The sequence below is a fragment of the Phytophthora infestans genome, genomic scaffold, assembly GCF_000142945.1.
Source record: "Phytophthora infestans T30-4 supercont1.14 genomic scaffold, whole genome shotgun sequence".
Lineage (NCBI taxonomy): Eukaryota > Oomycota > Peronosporomycetes > Peronosporales > Peronosporaceae > Phytophthora > Phytophthora infestans.
The window spans coordinates 1,257,666-1,270,939 of record NW_003303745.1 but is presented as its reverse complement, the minus strand read 5'-3'; the positions used below and the strand labels follow the sequence as shown (position 1 = coordinate 1,270,939).

The following is a 13,274-nucleotide window of genomic DNA, read 5'->3' as shown; positions in this document are numbered from 1 at the left end:
CATCTCTCGTAACCACTCTTAGGTTCGTATTGGAGCGTTCGTCGACGTGCGCAGCTATTGCGGGACCGTCCCATACGGGTCCCGAGCCTACCTCTTTTACAAACGCTTCTCTCTCCGTCTTCCAACAGTCGTTGGGGTTTGAGACTACCGATACCCCGTTCCACACGGGCGCCGTACGTCCTTCATGCTCAAACGGCAGTATTTCTTCAGTTCTCGTCATATGTTCATTGCTTACGTTCGTTTCATTTCTTTCCGGTAAGGCGGAACTCATCCCACCTCCAACAGGACACACTTCATACCTCTTGGTCGACTCCTCCGCGGAGTTCAAAGTGTTCCCATTTGTGTCGATCCATAGACAAGAGGAAGGAGCGACACTCCCTTCCCCTCCCTCTCGCCCCCATCATTGCTGGCTGGGCGCTTGCCCTAGGACAGGTTCCACCGTTGCCCTTGTCGGACCGCCAAGTCTCTTCAGTGACGTCTTTAGAGGGCACTCCGCCAACATGTGACCCGATTCATCACACAGGAAGCACTTGCGTCCGTTCCTCGGCTGGGTGTTCCGGAATCCGCTAGGAGGGTCACGCTCACATTCAGGACCGATGTGGCCCACTTCCTTACAGTGAGGACAGGTGGCTTTGTCGCGGCGACAGTGAATACGACTACACCCCAGAGTGTGACACCGACCGCACACGAGAAGACCATCTTGGGTTCGCAAGTCCGGACCCACACGAACACCCCTGATAGGCGTAATAGGAAGCGTTCCGATAGGCTGATAGTGCAGAGAGGGGTTCGGATCAGGAGGAGAGTAGGCAGCAGCTACATTCATCGCTGGGGAAGCATAGGCGGTCGTCAGAGGACGCTCCCTCAACTGCTGTTGCTGTTGAAGTTGTTGCTGCTGAGCGAGTAGATTCTGCGTCTGCTGCATCATGTTCATCATGCGTTCGAGGACAGCGTTCTCTTGGGAAGTTTTAGGGGACGGCACATTGTCGAACTCGGAGTCGTCTTCAACCGGACGGTGCATATTCTTAAGGAGCAGCATGGCCACAGCCGCAGGGATGGAGTCAATCATTGTCGTGGTGAGGGCGTTCCTCCAATCTCGGTTTCGGAGTCCAGACAAGAAGTACTGGTAACGCATCTGAGTGTCGTAGCACTGAGCATCATCGCAGAGACTTGAAATCATGTCGCCCCACACTTCGGCGGACATTCCCCGGGGTCTTTTAGTGTTCTTCAGATTCTCAATCAGTTGCAAAGGGGTCTGACTGATGAACTGGTTATGGAACCGAGTTCTCAGAGCCTCAAAGCTGTTGATGCGCGAGTACATCCACCAATCTTCGCCAACCTTGCCTTTCAAGCACTCCCTGAAAGCGCTGAGACGCAGGGGTTCGTCCAGCCCTATCGCGGCGTTCTCGAAGGCCTCCCAGAAGGATCTAGCTTTCTCCACCGACGCTCCTTCCGAGTAAAAGGGTTGGAGCATGCGAATTGCGTTTCGGATGTTAGTGGGCATACCATACTGGCCACTAGTAGTCGAAGGCGTATTACCATACGTAGGCGAGGAGTAGTAGGAGTTACCTCCATATTCCTCATACGCAGGACCCTGGTGGGTTCCGGCAGAAGCCGTAGTTCCTCCGTTTCCTTATGAAGCTCGGGTTGTTCTCGTAGGGTCGACTCCGTACGCGACTCCACTGGTAATCGAAGTTCGAGACCCCAGGCCTTGGGTAGGAATTTGAACGGTAGGCGACGAGACCTGGAAAGGAACCCTCTGAGGAACGGGGACGGTTACCGCTGGAGCGCTCTCCCCGCCTCCTCGCAAGTTACCGGAGGGCTGAAGACCCCAAGGAGGAGCCTTAGAGGTCCTCGGAGGAATCCTTGCCGGGGAAGCACGTCCACCGTTTTCAGGGACAGTTGGTAGGGAGAAGAACGGGTTAAAGTCCTGTCCATATGACGTATTTGGGGTTCGGATTGTGAAACCTTGGTACGACGGGATTGCAGTCCTTACTCGAGTCGTAGGAGGGGGAGTCCCCACAAGACCGTTTCCACCAGTTCTCTCCATAGCGGCGGCAATTTCAGGAGGGGCCATGGATCTCAACCAGTTGAGGGAGTTAAGCCAGCCATGCACCGTACCTCGGCCGCCTCCGCCGTTCAGGGTCAGCATCGAGTCCAACTCTTCCGAAGTGAAGGTCGCAGGGACCCCGGAGCCCAAAGCGTCCGCGGGTGGCTCGACACCAGTACTAGAGTTGCTCCCCCCAAGTCGGTTAGCCGCTTGGTCTATGATATTCTGCACGTTTTGGAGGCCTTGCGTAGTCGACAGACTGGGTCGCATTCTCGAAGGCAGACTCTCGGTCGGGCCTTCTTCTTCCCGGACAGTGGAGCTCTCATCTTCTCTGTTGTTAGTAGCCGACATCTTGTCCTTTCTTCTGACGTTCTCCGCGAGACTTCACTTGGAGCAAGACCTTCTCCAGCTAGCAGACTACCCTGCTTCTCCACCAGATGTCGTATACCTCCCCTTCCTTCAAGGGTCGGGTAGTCCGCGGCTGTTCAGGGAGTACGGTCTTGTTCAGTGGCTGCAGGAACGGTAGATAGGAACACTAGAGAGTTGAAAAATAAAAGTTTGTTGATTGGCTTGGCTTCCTCTTGAGTAGAAGGAGGGAAATATAAGACTGAGAGTTAACCGGAAGAGAGGCCTAACACCTTCTCGACCTTACATACACTACACTACATAAAAAAGGAAGGATTCACTTCGTTTGTTGTCGGCCTTCGTGGGACAACGGAGAGCCTCTGGGAAAGGGCTTGATGTCGCGAGGTGCTTTTGGTCCCCGACGCCAAGACTCCGGCGTTCAGGGGTCCCCTTATAGTACCACCCTAACGGGCTCGGTCAAGGGTACGTGCGAGGTTGAGTTCAACGGGAACCACCCTGACGGGACGGCGGGGCGAGGAGTGATTCCAGGGTCTCGGGTCATCCCGACGGGAGGCAGAGCTCCTGGAATGACCCCTCCGTTCCCGGGTACGGGACACATTGTCCAGGTATCACACAGTGTATGTTGCTTGCTTGGACGCTACCAACCTATGCACCGATCCCTGCGAGAGACGCAGAGATTGAAAGAATTAGCAATTATCTAGTGCGACGAGTTTTGCCTGTTGCTACCCAGACTCATTCTCATTTATGCTCTAAAGTACGCAAGCATACGCTCGGCTCCTGCATGACCCTGTACGCGACAGAAGAGGCGGTTCCATCGCATACGCTGGACACCTCAGACGTTGATAAAGCCGAGAACGGCTACGCCAATGTGCCTAGCACCCCTAAAGCATCGACCATGACCAACAAGCGCACCGGTATGTACCGGTTTTCCGTGCAAAGCGTGCACCTGCGCGAGTGCTTCGCCGAGTTCCTCGGCACCTTCGTCATTATCGTCTTTGGTATGGGCGTCAACAGCCAAGTGACCAACTCACAAGAAGCCAACGGCACGTGGCTCAGTATCAACATTTGCTGGGGTATCGGTGTGATGATCGGCGTCTACTGCTCGGAAGGTATCAGCGGTGCGAACCTCAACACGGCTGTGACATTGGCTCACTGTGTTTACGGCCGCTTACCGTGGTGGAAAGCCCCAGTCTACATGATTTCGCAGGTTTTTGGTGCCTTCTGTGGCGCATTCACGATCTGGGTCATGCAGTGGCAGAGTTTGAACAAGATTGACCCAACCGCGAGACTACACAGAGCAGCTTCTCCACATACCCGGCTGAGGGTATTTCTAACTACACCGCTTTCTATACTGAGTTTATTGGCACAGCCATGTTAGTGCTTAGTATCTACGCCATTACGGATCAGAAGAACCGTCCTGCTGGCAAATACGGCAACGCCTTCGCCTTCGCTCTCATGATCATGGCTCTGGGAATGGCGTTTGGTATGAACACGGGTTACGCTGTAAATCCTGCGCGAGACTTTGGCTCTCGTCTCTTCAAGCTATGCGCCGGCTGGGGCTCGAAGGTGTTTACGTCGCACCATTACTACTTTTGGATCCCCATTGCAGCGGACCTTCTCGGTGGTGTCGCCGGCGCCGGTCTCTATCGTCTTCTAGTGGAAATTCACCACCCCCAGGCGCCATTACTTTAAAGGGGGAGTCAGAAAGTCTAGGAAAAAAATATCTAGCTGAAAAATAGGTAAAAAAAATTGTAAATTTCACTACCGGTAGTTCGTAAATGACACAGTTGCACTATTTACTGCAGACCAGTAAAAAAACTCTAATTGACACTTTGTGTCAATTAGAGTTTTAAGTGTCAATTAGAGTTTTATTACTGGTCTGCATTAAATAGTGCAACTGTGTCATTTACGAACTAGAAACAGTTGGCCAACATTAAAAATACTGTCGTAATGCATATGTATTATTTGCGTGCTTGTATTAGACTCAAGTCGGTCCAGGCTGAAGTGTAGAACGATGTGTTCAACACAAACGGCACAATATCGAGAGCGCTCACCTTTGCTCAATGAGCGACCCTCACCAAAATGTAGACCGCCGTATTGGCGGTACAGGTGGCTCAAGCCAGACAGTACCGGGTCCAGCTCTCGGCCACCACACACACTGCAAAGGCTAGCCAAACGACTGCAACGCGATTGAGTAGCAGCAAGACAGCTACGAACAGCCCGTTCTCAACGTGAGTTCGACAACACGTAGTGAAGACGCGTCATGCGTCATCGGTGGGGTAGCACGAGGTCCTTGGTTGCGTGTAGCAGTCATAGTAGATAGCTACAGTACAGTAGGATATGTGTACCCCTAATAAGACACTTAGTATAAACACGTGAGTGCCAAGGCAGAACGCCACGACAGGTGATGATCCGGCGCAGTGAAGTCTCTCCACTTGAGCCGCAGGCGTCAAGCTCCAAAGTAAGTGTGTGGCAGAGACTATATGCCAGACACCACCCGCCGCAGTCAGTATATTAGGTAGCACGTAACTTAATATACCGATAATCAATCAAAGTCTAATGTGAGCAAGCGAAGCTTGCTCACAGCCATCAGTTCACCACTGCATACTGTAGTCAAGTCTACAGCAGTGTGTGTGATAGTCCGTACGCGGTATTTGGTTCTGCAATGCCGCGTGTGGCTCCACGCTCAGGAACAGTACCGTGATGTGCAGGTTTGTCTTGATCTGGATGTGTCTTATACTGGACACTGGCAGTACTGCATCTCACGGCACTGGAATAGCTGTATCTCCTCAGCTCACGATAAGCTGTACTTCAGCTCACATAAGCTGTACTTCAGCTCACACTCCCACTTGAGCTCAACGATCTTCTGGAAGTCGTTGCGTTCATCCACGTAAAGTTGAAGAGCAGCTTGTGCCCGCAGTAGCAACCGCACTCCCACTCGCACAGCATCCCACCATAGCAGTACATGTCGTGGTGCAACCATGCAAACAACCCTAACTTGTTTGGCCTCACACAACACACGCACTTTCACAGTTCAACAGCATCTTCAACATGATCAGACTTCAACGCAGTTGTAGTCGTAGTAGGCGCAGCTTCTGCCGCAGTAGCATCAGCAATGTTGTTGTCAGCAGTAACGACAGGCAACACTTTCATCAACTTCTGAAAATGAGCAAGCTTAACAGCTCCCAACGCCTTCGTCATAATGTCGGCAACCATGTCATCTGTTCCACAATGTTTCACCGTTAACTGCTTCAACTCCACATTACGCCTCACCATGTGATACTTGTTGTCAATGTGCTTGGTCTTGAAATGCTTGCCGGGTTTAGCACTCAATGAGATGGCACCCTCATTGTCTCCTCGCATGAGGGGTACTGGATGCTGCCAGACCAACTCTTTGCATAAGCCCTGGAGCCACAGGATGTCCTTCGCAGCTTCGGACATGGCCACATACTCTGCCTCGCATGTACTGGTCGCATTGATCTCTTGCTTCCTTGAGGCGTACGATATCACATTACCGTCGAGCATCGTCACGTAGCCGCTAACGCTTCTACGATCCGCAGGATCATTCGCATAATCAGCATCGGAGTAAGTCATCAGTTCAACCGATGTTCCGCTGGACACGTCCATCACTAGGCCGTAGCCCTTCGTTGCTTGCAGGTAGCGCAGCACCCGCTTAGCTTGAGCATAGTGTGTGTGATCGACGCAGGCCAGGAACTTGCCAAGGTGGCGAGTAGCATGTGCGATATCTGGCCTGGACGCACTCACAAGGTATTGCAACGAACCCACCATTTCACGGTAGGGCAGCTTCTCCTTGGTTTCAGGTAGCACAACCTTGGATGGTGATGTATCTTCACGGGTCACACACCCATTGCATGTTGACATGTGATAAGCTTTTAACACATCTCGAGCGTACTGCTGCTGCGAATAGATGATTTGTCGCTGCAAGCGATCTATCAGGATCTCCACACCGAGCAGGTACTTCACATTTCCCATTGTTGTCAGCTCAAATGACTCTTTCAATTTGGCAGCAGTTGCCGCGCAAAGCTCGGGAGTTCCCATCAGCAGTAAGTCGTCAACATACACTGTTAAGAGCATCCTAACTTCGTCATCAGTCTTCAGTGCATACAATCCAAAGTCTGAGTCCAGACGCACAAACCCCATCACCACAAGCTTCGCATGTAAAGTCTTGTTCCAGATGTGAGGTGCTTGCTTCAGCCCGTACAGACTCTTCAAAAGTCAGCACTCAAAATCAGGGCCGTTTGTCTGAAAGCCGGGCGGCTGTTCCATGAAGATAGTCTCAGTTAAATCTTCATAGAGGAAGGCAGTCTTCACATCATACTGCATAGTAGATGGCTGCTCGAATCGTCTCAAATCTGATGACAGGAGCAAACGTCTCGCTGTAGTTCACTCCATGCTGCTGCTTAAAGCCATGAATCACAAGCCGAGCCTTTAATCTCGTTACTCGTTCACGTTCATTTCTTTTCACAGCGAATAGCCATCTGCACGTAATGACCTTCACTTTCTTGACAACAGCACGCGGAACTAGTCTCCACGTTCTGTGCCCTTTTAGTGATTGTAGTTCAGACAGCATAGCTGCCTTCCATTGAGGCCAGTGTGTACTTGCACGTGCCTGCTTTTATGTCGTAGGGATCTGGATGTCTTCATGCACAGTCTGTACATGGCCAGCGACATAGTCAAGCAGTCGTACATTCCGTTTCTGTTGTCGCCTTGGCCGCTTCAGACACGGCTCCACACGAGGAGAGCAGATCGCAAATCCACTCGTTAATTTCTCTGAAACCTGAGTACGCTTACGCGCACTTCGCTTGCGTATCTTGCCACTCTTCTTCGTAGGTGAAGTAGTAGGAGCTGGTTGCTTCGTACTAGGAGACTTGTCACTAACATCACTTGTCTGGTGTGTGAGCTTGCACTCCCACTGGAGGTCACAATTCTCCCACTGGCCTTGGCTGCACTTGCAACTGCAGTCGAAGGCCCACCAGGCGCACACACAACTCCCACTGGAACAGCATCGGCTTCAAGCACATCCAAGTTTGTTGGTACTAGTCCAGTAGCAATAGGCGTAGTATAAGTCTCCATTGTAGTCTTAATCCGATCAACAGGCACTGTCGATGGTAGTTCATGGTCACATCCTTGGTACACGTTCTCCAGCAAGTGTTTCACATAGTCTCCATCCGCAGTGAATGCTTCCTGGAAGCGAACATTACCTCCCTGCGCAGTGATCACCTGGCAAGTAGACAAATCCATGAACTTGTAGCCTTTAGTTGAGCCGCTGTAATCCACCAATAAACTCAGTCTTGCACGTGAACTCAGCTTTTCCTTCCTTTGTCGAGACTCCGGTGGAATGCGAACCCACGCAAGACACCCCATGTCCGCAAGACACTGAGGTCTGGTACCTCTCCATACAGCTTGGAGTGTGGCGACACAAATCCAAGTGGTGTAGTAGGCAACACGTTCAGCGTGCGCACCACATGCAGCAATGCCTCACCCCACAGCAAGTTGGGTAGGCGCGTAGACGTTAACATAGCCCTGATGCGTGGCAACACAGCACCTTTTGCACGCTCTGCAATACCATTTTCTTGGGCGCATATGCGTTCGTGAACTGCTGAATGACTCCACGTTGTTCACAGAAATCTCGCAATTCATTACTGGCAAATTCACCACCTTGGTCAGCATGCAATCGCCGCACACGATAGTCTTTGAACTGACAATAACTTCATGATAAAAGCAGTAGTTTCACTCTTCCTTTCAAGCAAATACACCCACTTAAATCTAGCTGCTTCATCGATCACAAAGAGAAACATCGTTGCTTCACTCGCAGTAGGTTCAGTCATTGAGCATATGTCCATCACCAGCATAGATAGTGGCTGCAGCTTCCGCACCGGTCGCCGCGCATGATGCATCCTCTTAGCCTTACGTGAATTGCACGCAACACAGTCGTAAGAGCTCAGATCTTTTCCATTAACCTTAACTCCAACATTCAGCTTGTTCGACATCGTTTTCACCGTGTCCATGCTCAAGTGACCGAAACGTTGATGTAGCAATTCCATCACGTTCTCGCAACTGGCTTTCTTCCTTTGCACCGGATTCACCATGACTCCAGCAACGTGTGCAACACGTAGACGATAGATGTGATCCCGCATATCGTTTTAGCTAGCCACGCAGTTCGTTAGTCGTCCGAGCAGTTAAGCTTGAACCCTCCAACCATCTGCATGTATCCGAGACTGATGATGTTGACCTTCGCAATTGGTATGTAGATCACTTCATCCAGCGGCAGCTTACCAGTGACCTGATTGCATACGTGAAGCAATAGAGAACCGCAAACATAATCGATAATGACGACCAGTTAGCAAAGTCAAGTCGACTAGCAGTATGATCTGTCAAAGTAGTGAACAATGACAAATCGTTGCATACATTTGCCTGGGAGCCAGAGTCAAGTATCCGCTCAACAAAGCTCTCAGTCGTTTGCATACCTATATTCCGGCGGACTGCATTCACCATACGAGACTCGTCCCGACGAGCACCGTCAAAACCACGCCGTTCGCTGTAGCGTGGAGGCGAGGGGTCACGACGCTCACTGCGCCATGGCGACCTGTCTCTCGTGGTGGTGACAAACGCTGGTGTCCATAGCCTTGGTAACGTGGCGGCATTGGTCGGTGGTTATCTCCACGATAACCTTGATCATGGCCATTGTATGGGCCCAACGATGGGGAACGTTCTCGACCATTGAAGCGACGTGGTGATCCTCCACGATTGTCAGTGCGACGCGGTGACCACGCACGGTCATCACGTCTCTGGTAGTCGTCACTGAATCCTTGATCAAAATTACCACCGCGTGGTGGTCCGTAATGACTCTCCTTAACATGAGGTGAGTTCATACGCGACATAGGCATCGGCTCACGTCGATCGTAATCTTGGTAGTGACGAACCGGGTACGTCACAGACGTACGCTGTTGTTGCCTACTGTCGTCTTGGGCACGACGATAGTCTTGATCACCTCGCAGATGCAGTTGCTGAGATGCAGTAGGTACAACACTCGAAACGACACCAGGTCCAGCAAGTTCAGGACTGGCTGGTGACGTAGGGGAATAAACAGGAGATTCAGCCGTAGTAGTAGCTGGACCGATACGTCGGACCATGCGGTCTTGGTGATCAATACCAACATGACCAACGAAAGAGGTCGCAGAACGCTTGCCCTTGGTCTTCAACTTCTCAGCCAATTCTGGCTTCAACTGCTGGCCGGTAATGGTAGTGCACTCGGCATACCAATGTCCAACCATGTTGCAATTGCTACACTTAGTACGGGCCTTCTTCTTCATCAGCTCATCGTCCTTGCCTGCACTCCGTTTCTTCTTACCCATTTTGCGCCCTTGCGTTACGTAGCTTACTTGAGCAGTACGTAGCGCTGCCACTGTTGACTGCAGGTTGTCAACTTGCATTCGAGCTTGTTCAGCTTGTCGTAAGCGGCGCGTAGCTTCAGCACGTGTCAGCAAACGTCGGTCATTTTTGCTGCACCAGACCGTGTGCTGTTCCGCCAGCTCACGAAACACACGCTGCGAGTTGGAGATCAGTAAGCTTGCATGCTCCCACTCCTCCAGCTGACCATTGGCTTGTCGCAGCTGTCGCACCAATTCCTCGCTCTTGGTCACGTAGGCATCCACGGGTTTTCCCGGCTTCAGCTCATTTTTTAGTACATCTCACAGGATGTAATCAGGTCGCCTCTGGTGAAGTGCGCCGTAATGCGGTTCCAGAGCAATGATGGAGCTTCCATCTGGTCCCTGAGCTCGTCCACCTTGAACATTTCTCGCAGGTTCATGTCCAATGACAGCGCCATGGTCGTGAATGCCATGGATCGACGCGTGTCATACCAAGTATGATACTTCTGGCTGTTGAGTCCTGCTACAGAGTTGTAGCGCTCCTCACCATACGTGATCGCGTTCAGCTTGTAAGTGGGGAACCGCAATGTTACCTCACTCTTCCACTTGTCATAGTCCTTTTTATTATCAGACAGCTTGGGCAGGGGCACCTCCTTGCCTAGCATCTTCTCAGTGTGGAGACCGAGTTCCACATCATCATAACTGGCGCCAAACTGGTTGTCCAGCATGCTGGTCCCGTGTGATGATGCTCGACTGCGCGTGTCGTCTCGGGGTCCACCTCCTCCTTGTTCACTGGGTTCACTCGGCTCACTTGGTTCGCTGCGCACCGGCGGATCTTGAGGGGAACGAGGGGAGGCTTCTTCTTCGCGAAGACGTCTGTCCAGCTCTCGGTCTCTTGAGTTCTGGTTTTTCACTCGGTTTACCAACCGACGGTGAGAATCTTCCACCAATAGGGTGAGGAGTTCGACTCCGTGTGGCATTGCAGCCAATCGGCGTCCAAATTCTTCTGCTAGCAAGATCGACTCGTTTGAGTGACCTGCAGGCGGCTGAATGGCTTGAAGGGGGGTTTTGTCTTCATACTGCAAGCCTTCTGGCGAATCATCGTCTTCTTTCGACTCGTTCTGCTCTCTTATTGGGCTCATAACCAGTGACGACGCGTCATGCGTCATCGGTGGGGTAGCACGAGGTCCTTGGTTGCGTGTAGCAGTCATGGTAGATAGCTACAGTACAGTAGGATATGTGTACCCCTAATAAGCCACTTAGTATAAACACGTGAGTGCCGAGGCAGAACGCCACGACAGGTGATGATCCGGCGCAGTGAAGTCTCTCCACTTGAGCCGCAGGCGTCAAGTTCCAAAGTAAGTGTGTGACAGAGACTTCATGCCAGACACCACCCGCCGCAGTCAGTATATTAGGTAGCACGTAACTTAATATACCGATAATCAATCAAAGTCTAATGTGAGCAAGCGAAGCTTGCTCACAGCCATCAGCTCACCACTGCATACTGTAGTCAAGTCTACAGCAGTGTGTGTGATAGTCCGTACGCGGTATTTGGTTCTGCAATGCCGCGTGTGGCTCCACGCTCAAGAACAGTACCGTGATGTGCAGGTTTGTCTTGATCTGGATGTGTCTTATACTGGACACTGGCAGTACTGCATCTCACGGCACTGGAATAGCTGTATCTCCTCAGCTCACGATAAGCTGTACTTCAGCTCACATAAGCTGTACTTCAGCTCACACACGTCCGAATACTACAGCGACCACTTTTGGATGAAGGACTTGGACACTAGTGGTCGCGTGGGTGCGACAGACGTTTATGCGACCGCCTCAACCACGTTAATCACCCAGATGCAACCCCCGATATAAATAATTAATCCAAATTTGGTACTGAGAGTGGTGGGTGACCCGGGTCACCGCCAACTGTTTCCTTGAACAAGTCTTGCTCAAGGCTTTTGTACCGGTATGCTTGTTTAATAAATAAGCAGTCATGGCTCGAAAAGGTGGTGCTTCCAACGATGCTTCACAACGGCGTGTCTTTATCACGAAGCAAACCTGCTAATTTCCCTACGATGCGTGCTGTGTCTTTGCTACTCGGTAATTGGAAGATGGACTCGGTCAAAGTGTCAGCATCGATGCTCATAACCTCATTTAAACTCTCTCATCGAGGGTCAGCGAGACTATAAAGCCCAGCGAGATAAGGACTGTTATAAAGAATCTACATCGAGTAGAAAGAGTTTACCCAACGCGTTCGTCGAGAGCGGGGAAACGTGAAGGCTGGAGTAAATGGGATATCTGACCATAATAAATATCCATTGAAAAAAATACAATTATAAAAAGTTCCAAATTTTCTAAAAACGAATTGTGATTGTTTTGGTCACCCTTTCAAATTCTTTTGGTCAATAATTTCACGAGAAATGCCACAAAAAATCAACTACCGCTCTTTCTAATTGAGTAGAACCGAATGATACCGGTACCTCACCTCGCCTACACCAGCGCTGGCTGAGGCTGCGGGTGGTGCATCTCCACTAAGACGCGGTACAACCCCGCACCGCACACTCCGCCCATAGAGTCGGCCACGATAGGGATCAAGAAGTAGTAGTTGCGAATGGTAAAGACCTTGGAGCCCCAGCCCGCGATGGCCGTGAAGATGCGGGGGCCCAAGTCACGTGCAGGGTTTACAGCGTAGCCCGTGTTCATGCCAAAGGCCATGCCCAACGCCATGATCATTAGACAGAAGGCGAAGGGAAAACCCACGGGACCGGCAGATCTGTTGCGCTTGTCCGTGATGGCGTAGATACTGAGCACAAGCATAGCAGTACCGATGAACTCGGTGTAGAAGGCTGTGTAGTTGGAGATGTTGTCGCTCGGATACGTCGAGAAGCTGCTCTGTGTGGTCTCGCGGCTCGGGTCAATGACGTTGAGGTTCTGGTACTGCATGACGTAGATGATGAAAGCTCCACAGAAGCGCCCAGTAGCTGTGAGATCATGTAACCGGGAGCTTTCCACCATGGCAGACGACCGTACACGCAATGTGCCAACGTCACGGCTGTGTTGAGGTTAGCACCACTGATGCCCTCGGAGCAGTAGACGCCAATGAGTACACCAATCCCCCAGCACATATTGATGCTGAGCCACGTGCCGTTGGCGTCTTGCGAGTTGGCCACTTGGTTGTTGACGCCCATACCGAAGACGATCATGACGAAGGTGCCGAGGAACTCGGCGAAGCACTCGCGCAGGTGCACGCTCTGAACGGCGAAACGCTGGAGTCTTGCGGTATGGAGGTTGGGAAAGGGAGCCCCTGCTTTGGGGTAGTAGGCATACCCGCATAGCCACTCTCGACCTTGTCAACTAGGTCGTCGATGGGCTGCGAGGCGGTGGTAGCTGTGACAAACTTCTAGACGGGGTGTGCTGAATTCCTCGGATGGCAGGTGATGATCGTCTTCGTGAGTGTCGTTATCAGTCAAGTGGCC

The 13,274-nt window shown here is 51.5% G+C and overlaps 3 protein-coding genes across 3 annotated transcripts; 1 reads left to right on the top strand and 2 right to left on the bottom strand.

Annotated features, from left to right (window-relative positions):
- Positions 1-3,194: 3,194 nt before the first annotated feature.
- PITG_09196 (aquaporin, putative) lies at positions 3,195-4,105 on the top strand (the record flags this gene model as incomplete). The annotated part of the gene is made up of 3 exons (XM_002903449.1): positions 3,195-3,221; positions 3,267-3,664; positions 3,712-4,105. The coding sequence occupies 3 exons, from the start codon at positions 3,195-3,197 to the stop codon at positions 4,103-4,105; spliced, it is 819 nt and encodes a 272-aa protein (XP_002903495.1).
- A 5,772-nt stretch (positions 4,106-9,877) lies between these two features.
- On the bottom strand, positions 9,878-10,784 carry PITG_09195 (uncharacterized protein; the record flags this gene model as incomplete). Its single annotated transcript, XM_002903448.1, has 4 exons — positions 9,878-9,881; positions 9,944-10,066; positions 10,123-10,610; positions 10,719-10,784. 4 exons carry the CDS (start codon positions 10,782-10,784, stop codon positions 9,878-9,880), a joined length of 681 nt encoding a protein of 226 aa, XP_002903494.1.
- A 1,504-nt stretch (positions 10,785-12,288) lies between these two features.
- On the bottom strand, positions 12,289-13,001 carry PITG_09194 (aquaporin, putative; the record flags this gene model as incomplete). The annotated part of the gene is made up of 2 exons (XM_002903447.1): positions 12,289-12,758; positions 12,869-13,001. The coding sequence occupies 2 exons, from the start codon at positions 12,999-13,001 to the stop codon at positions 12,289-12,291; spliced, it is 603 nt and encodes a 200-aa protein (XP_002903493.1).
- Positions 13,002-13,274: the final 273 nt, after the last annotated feature.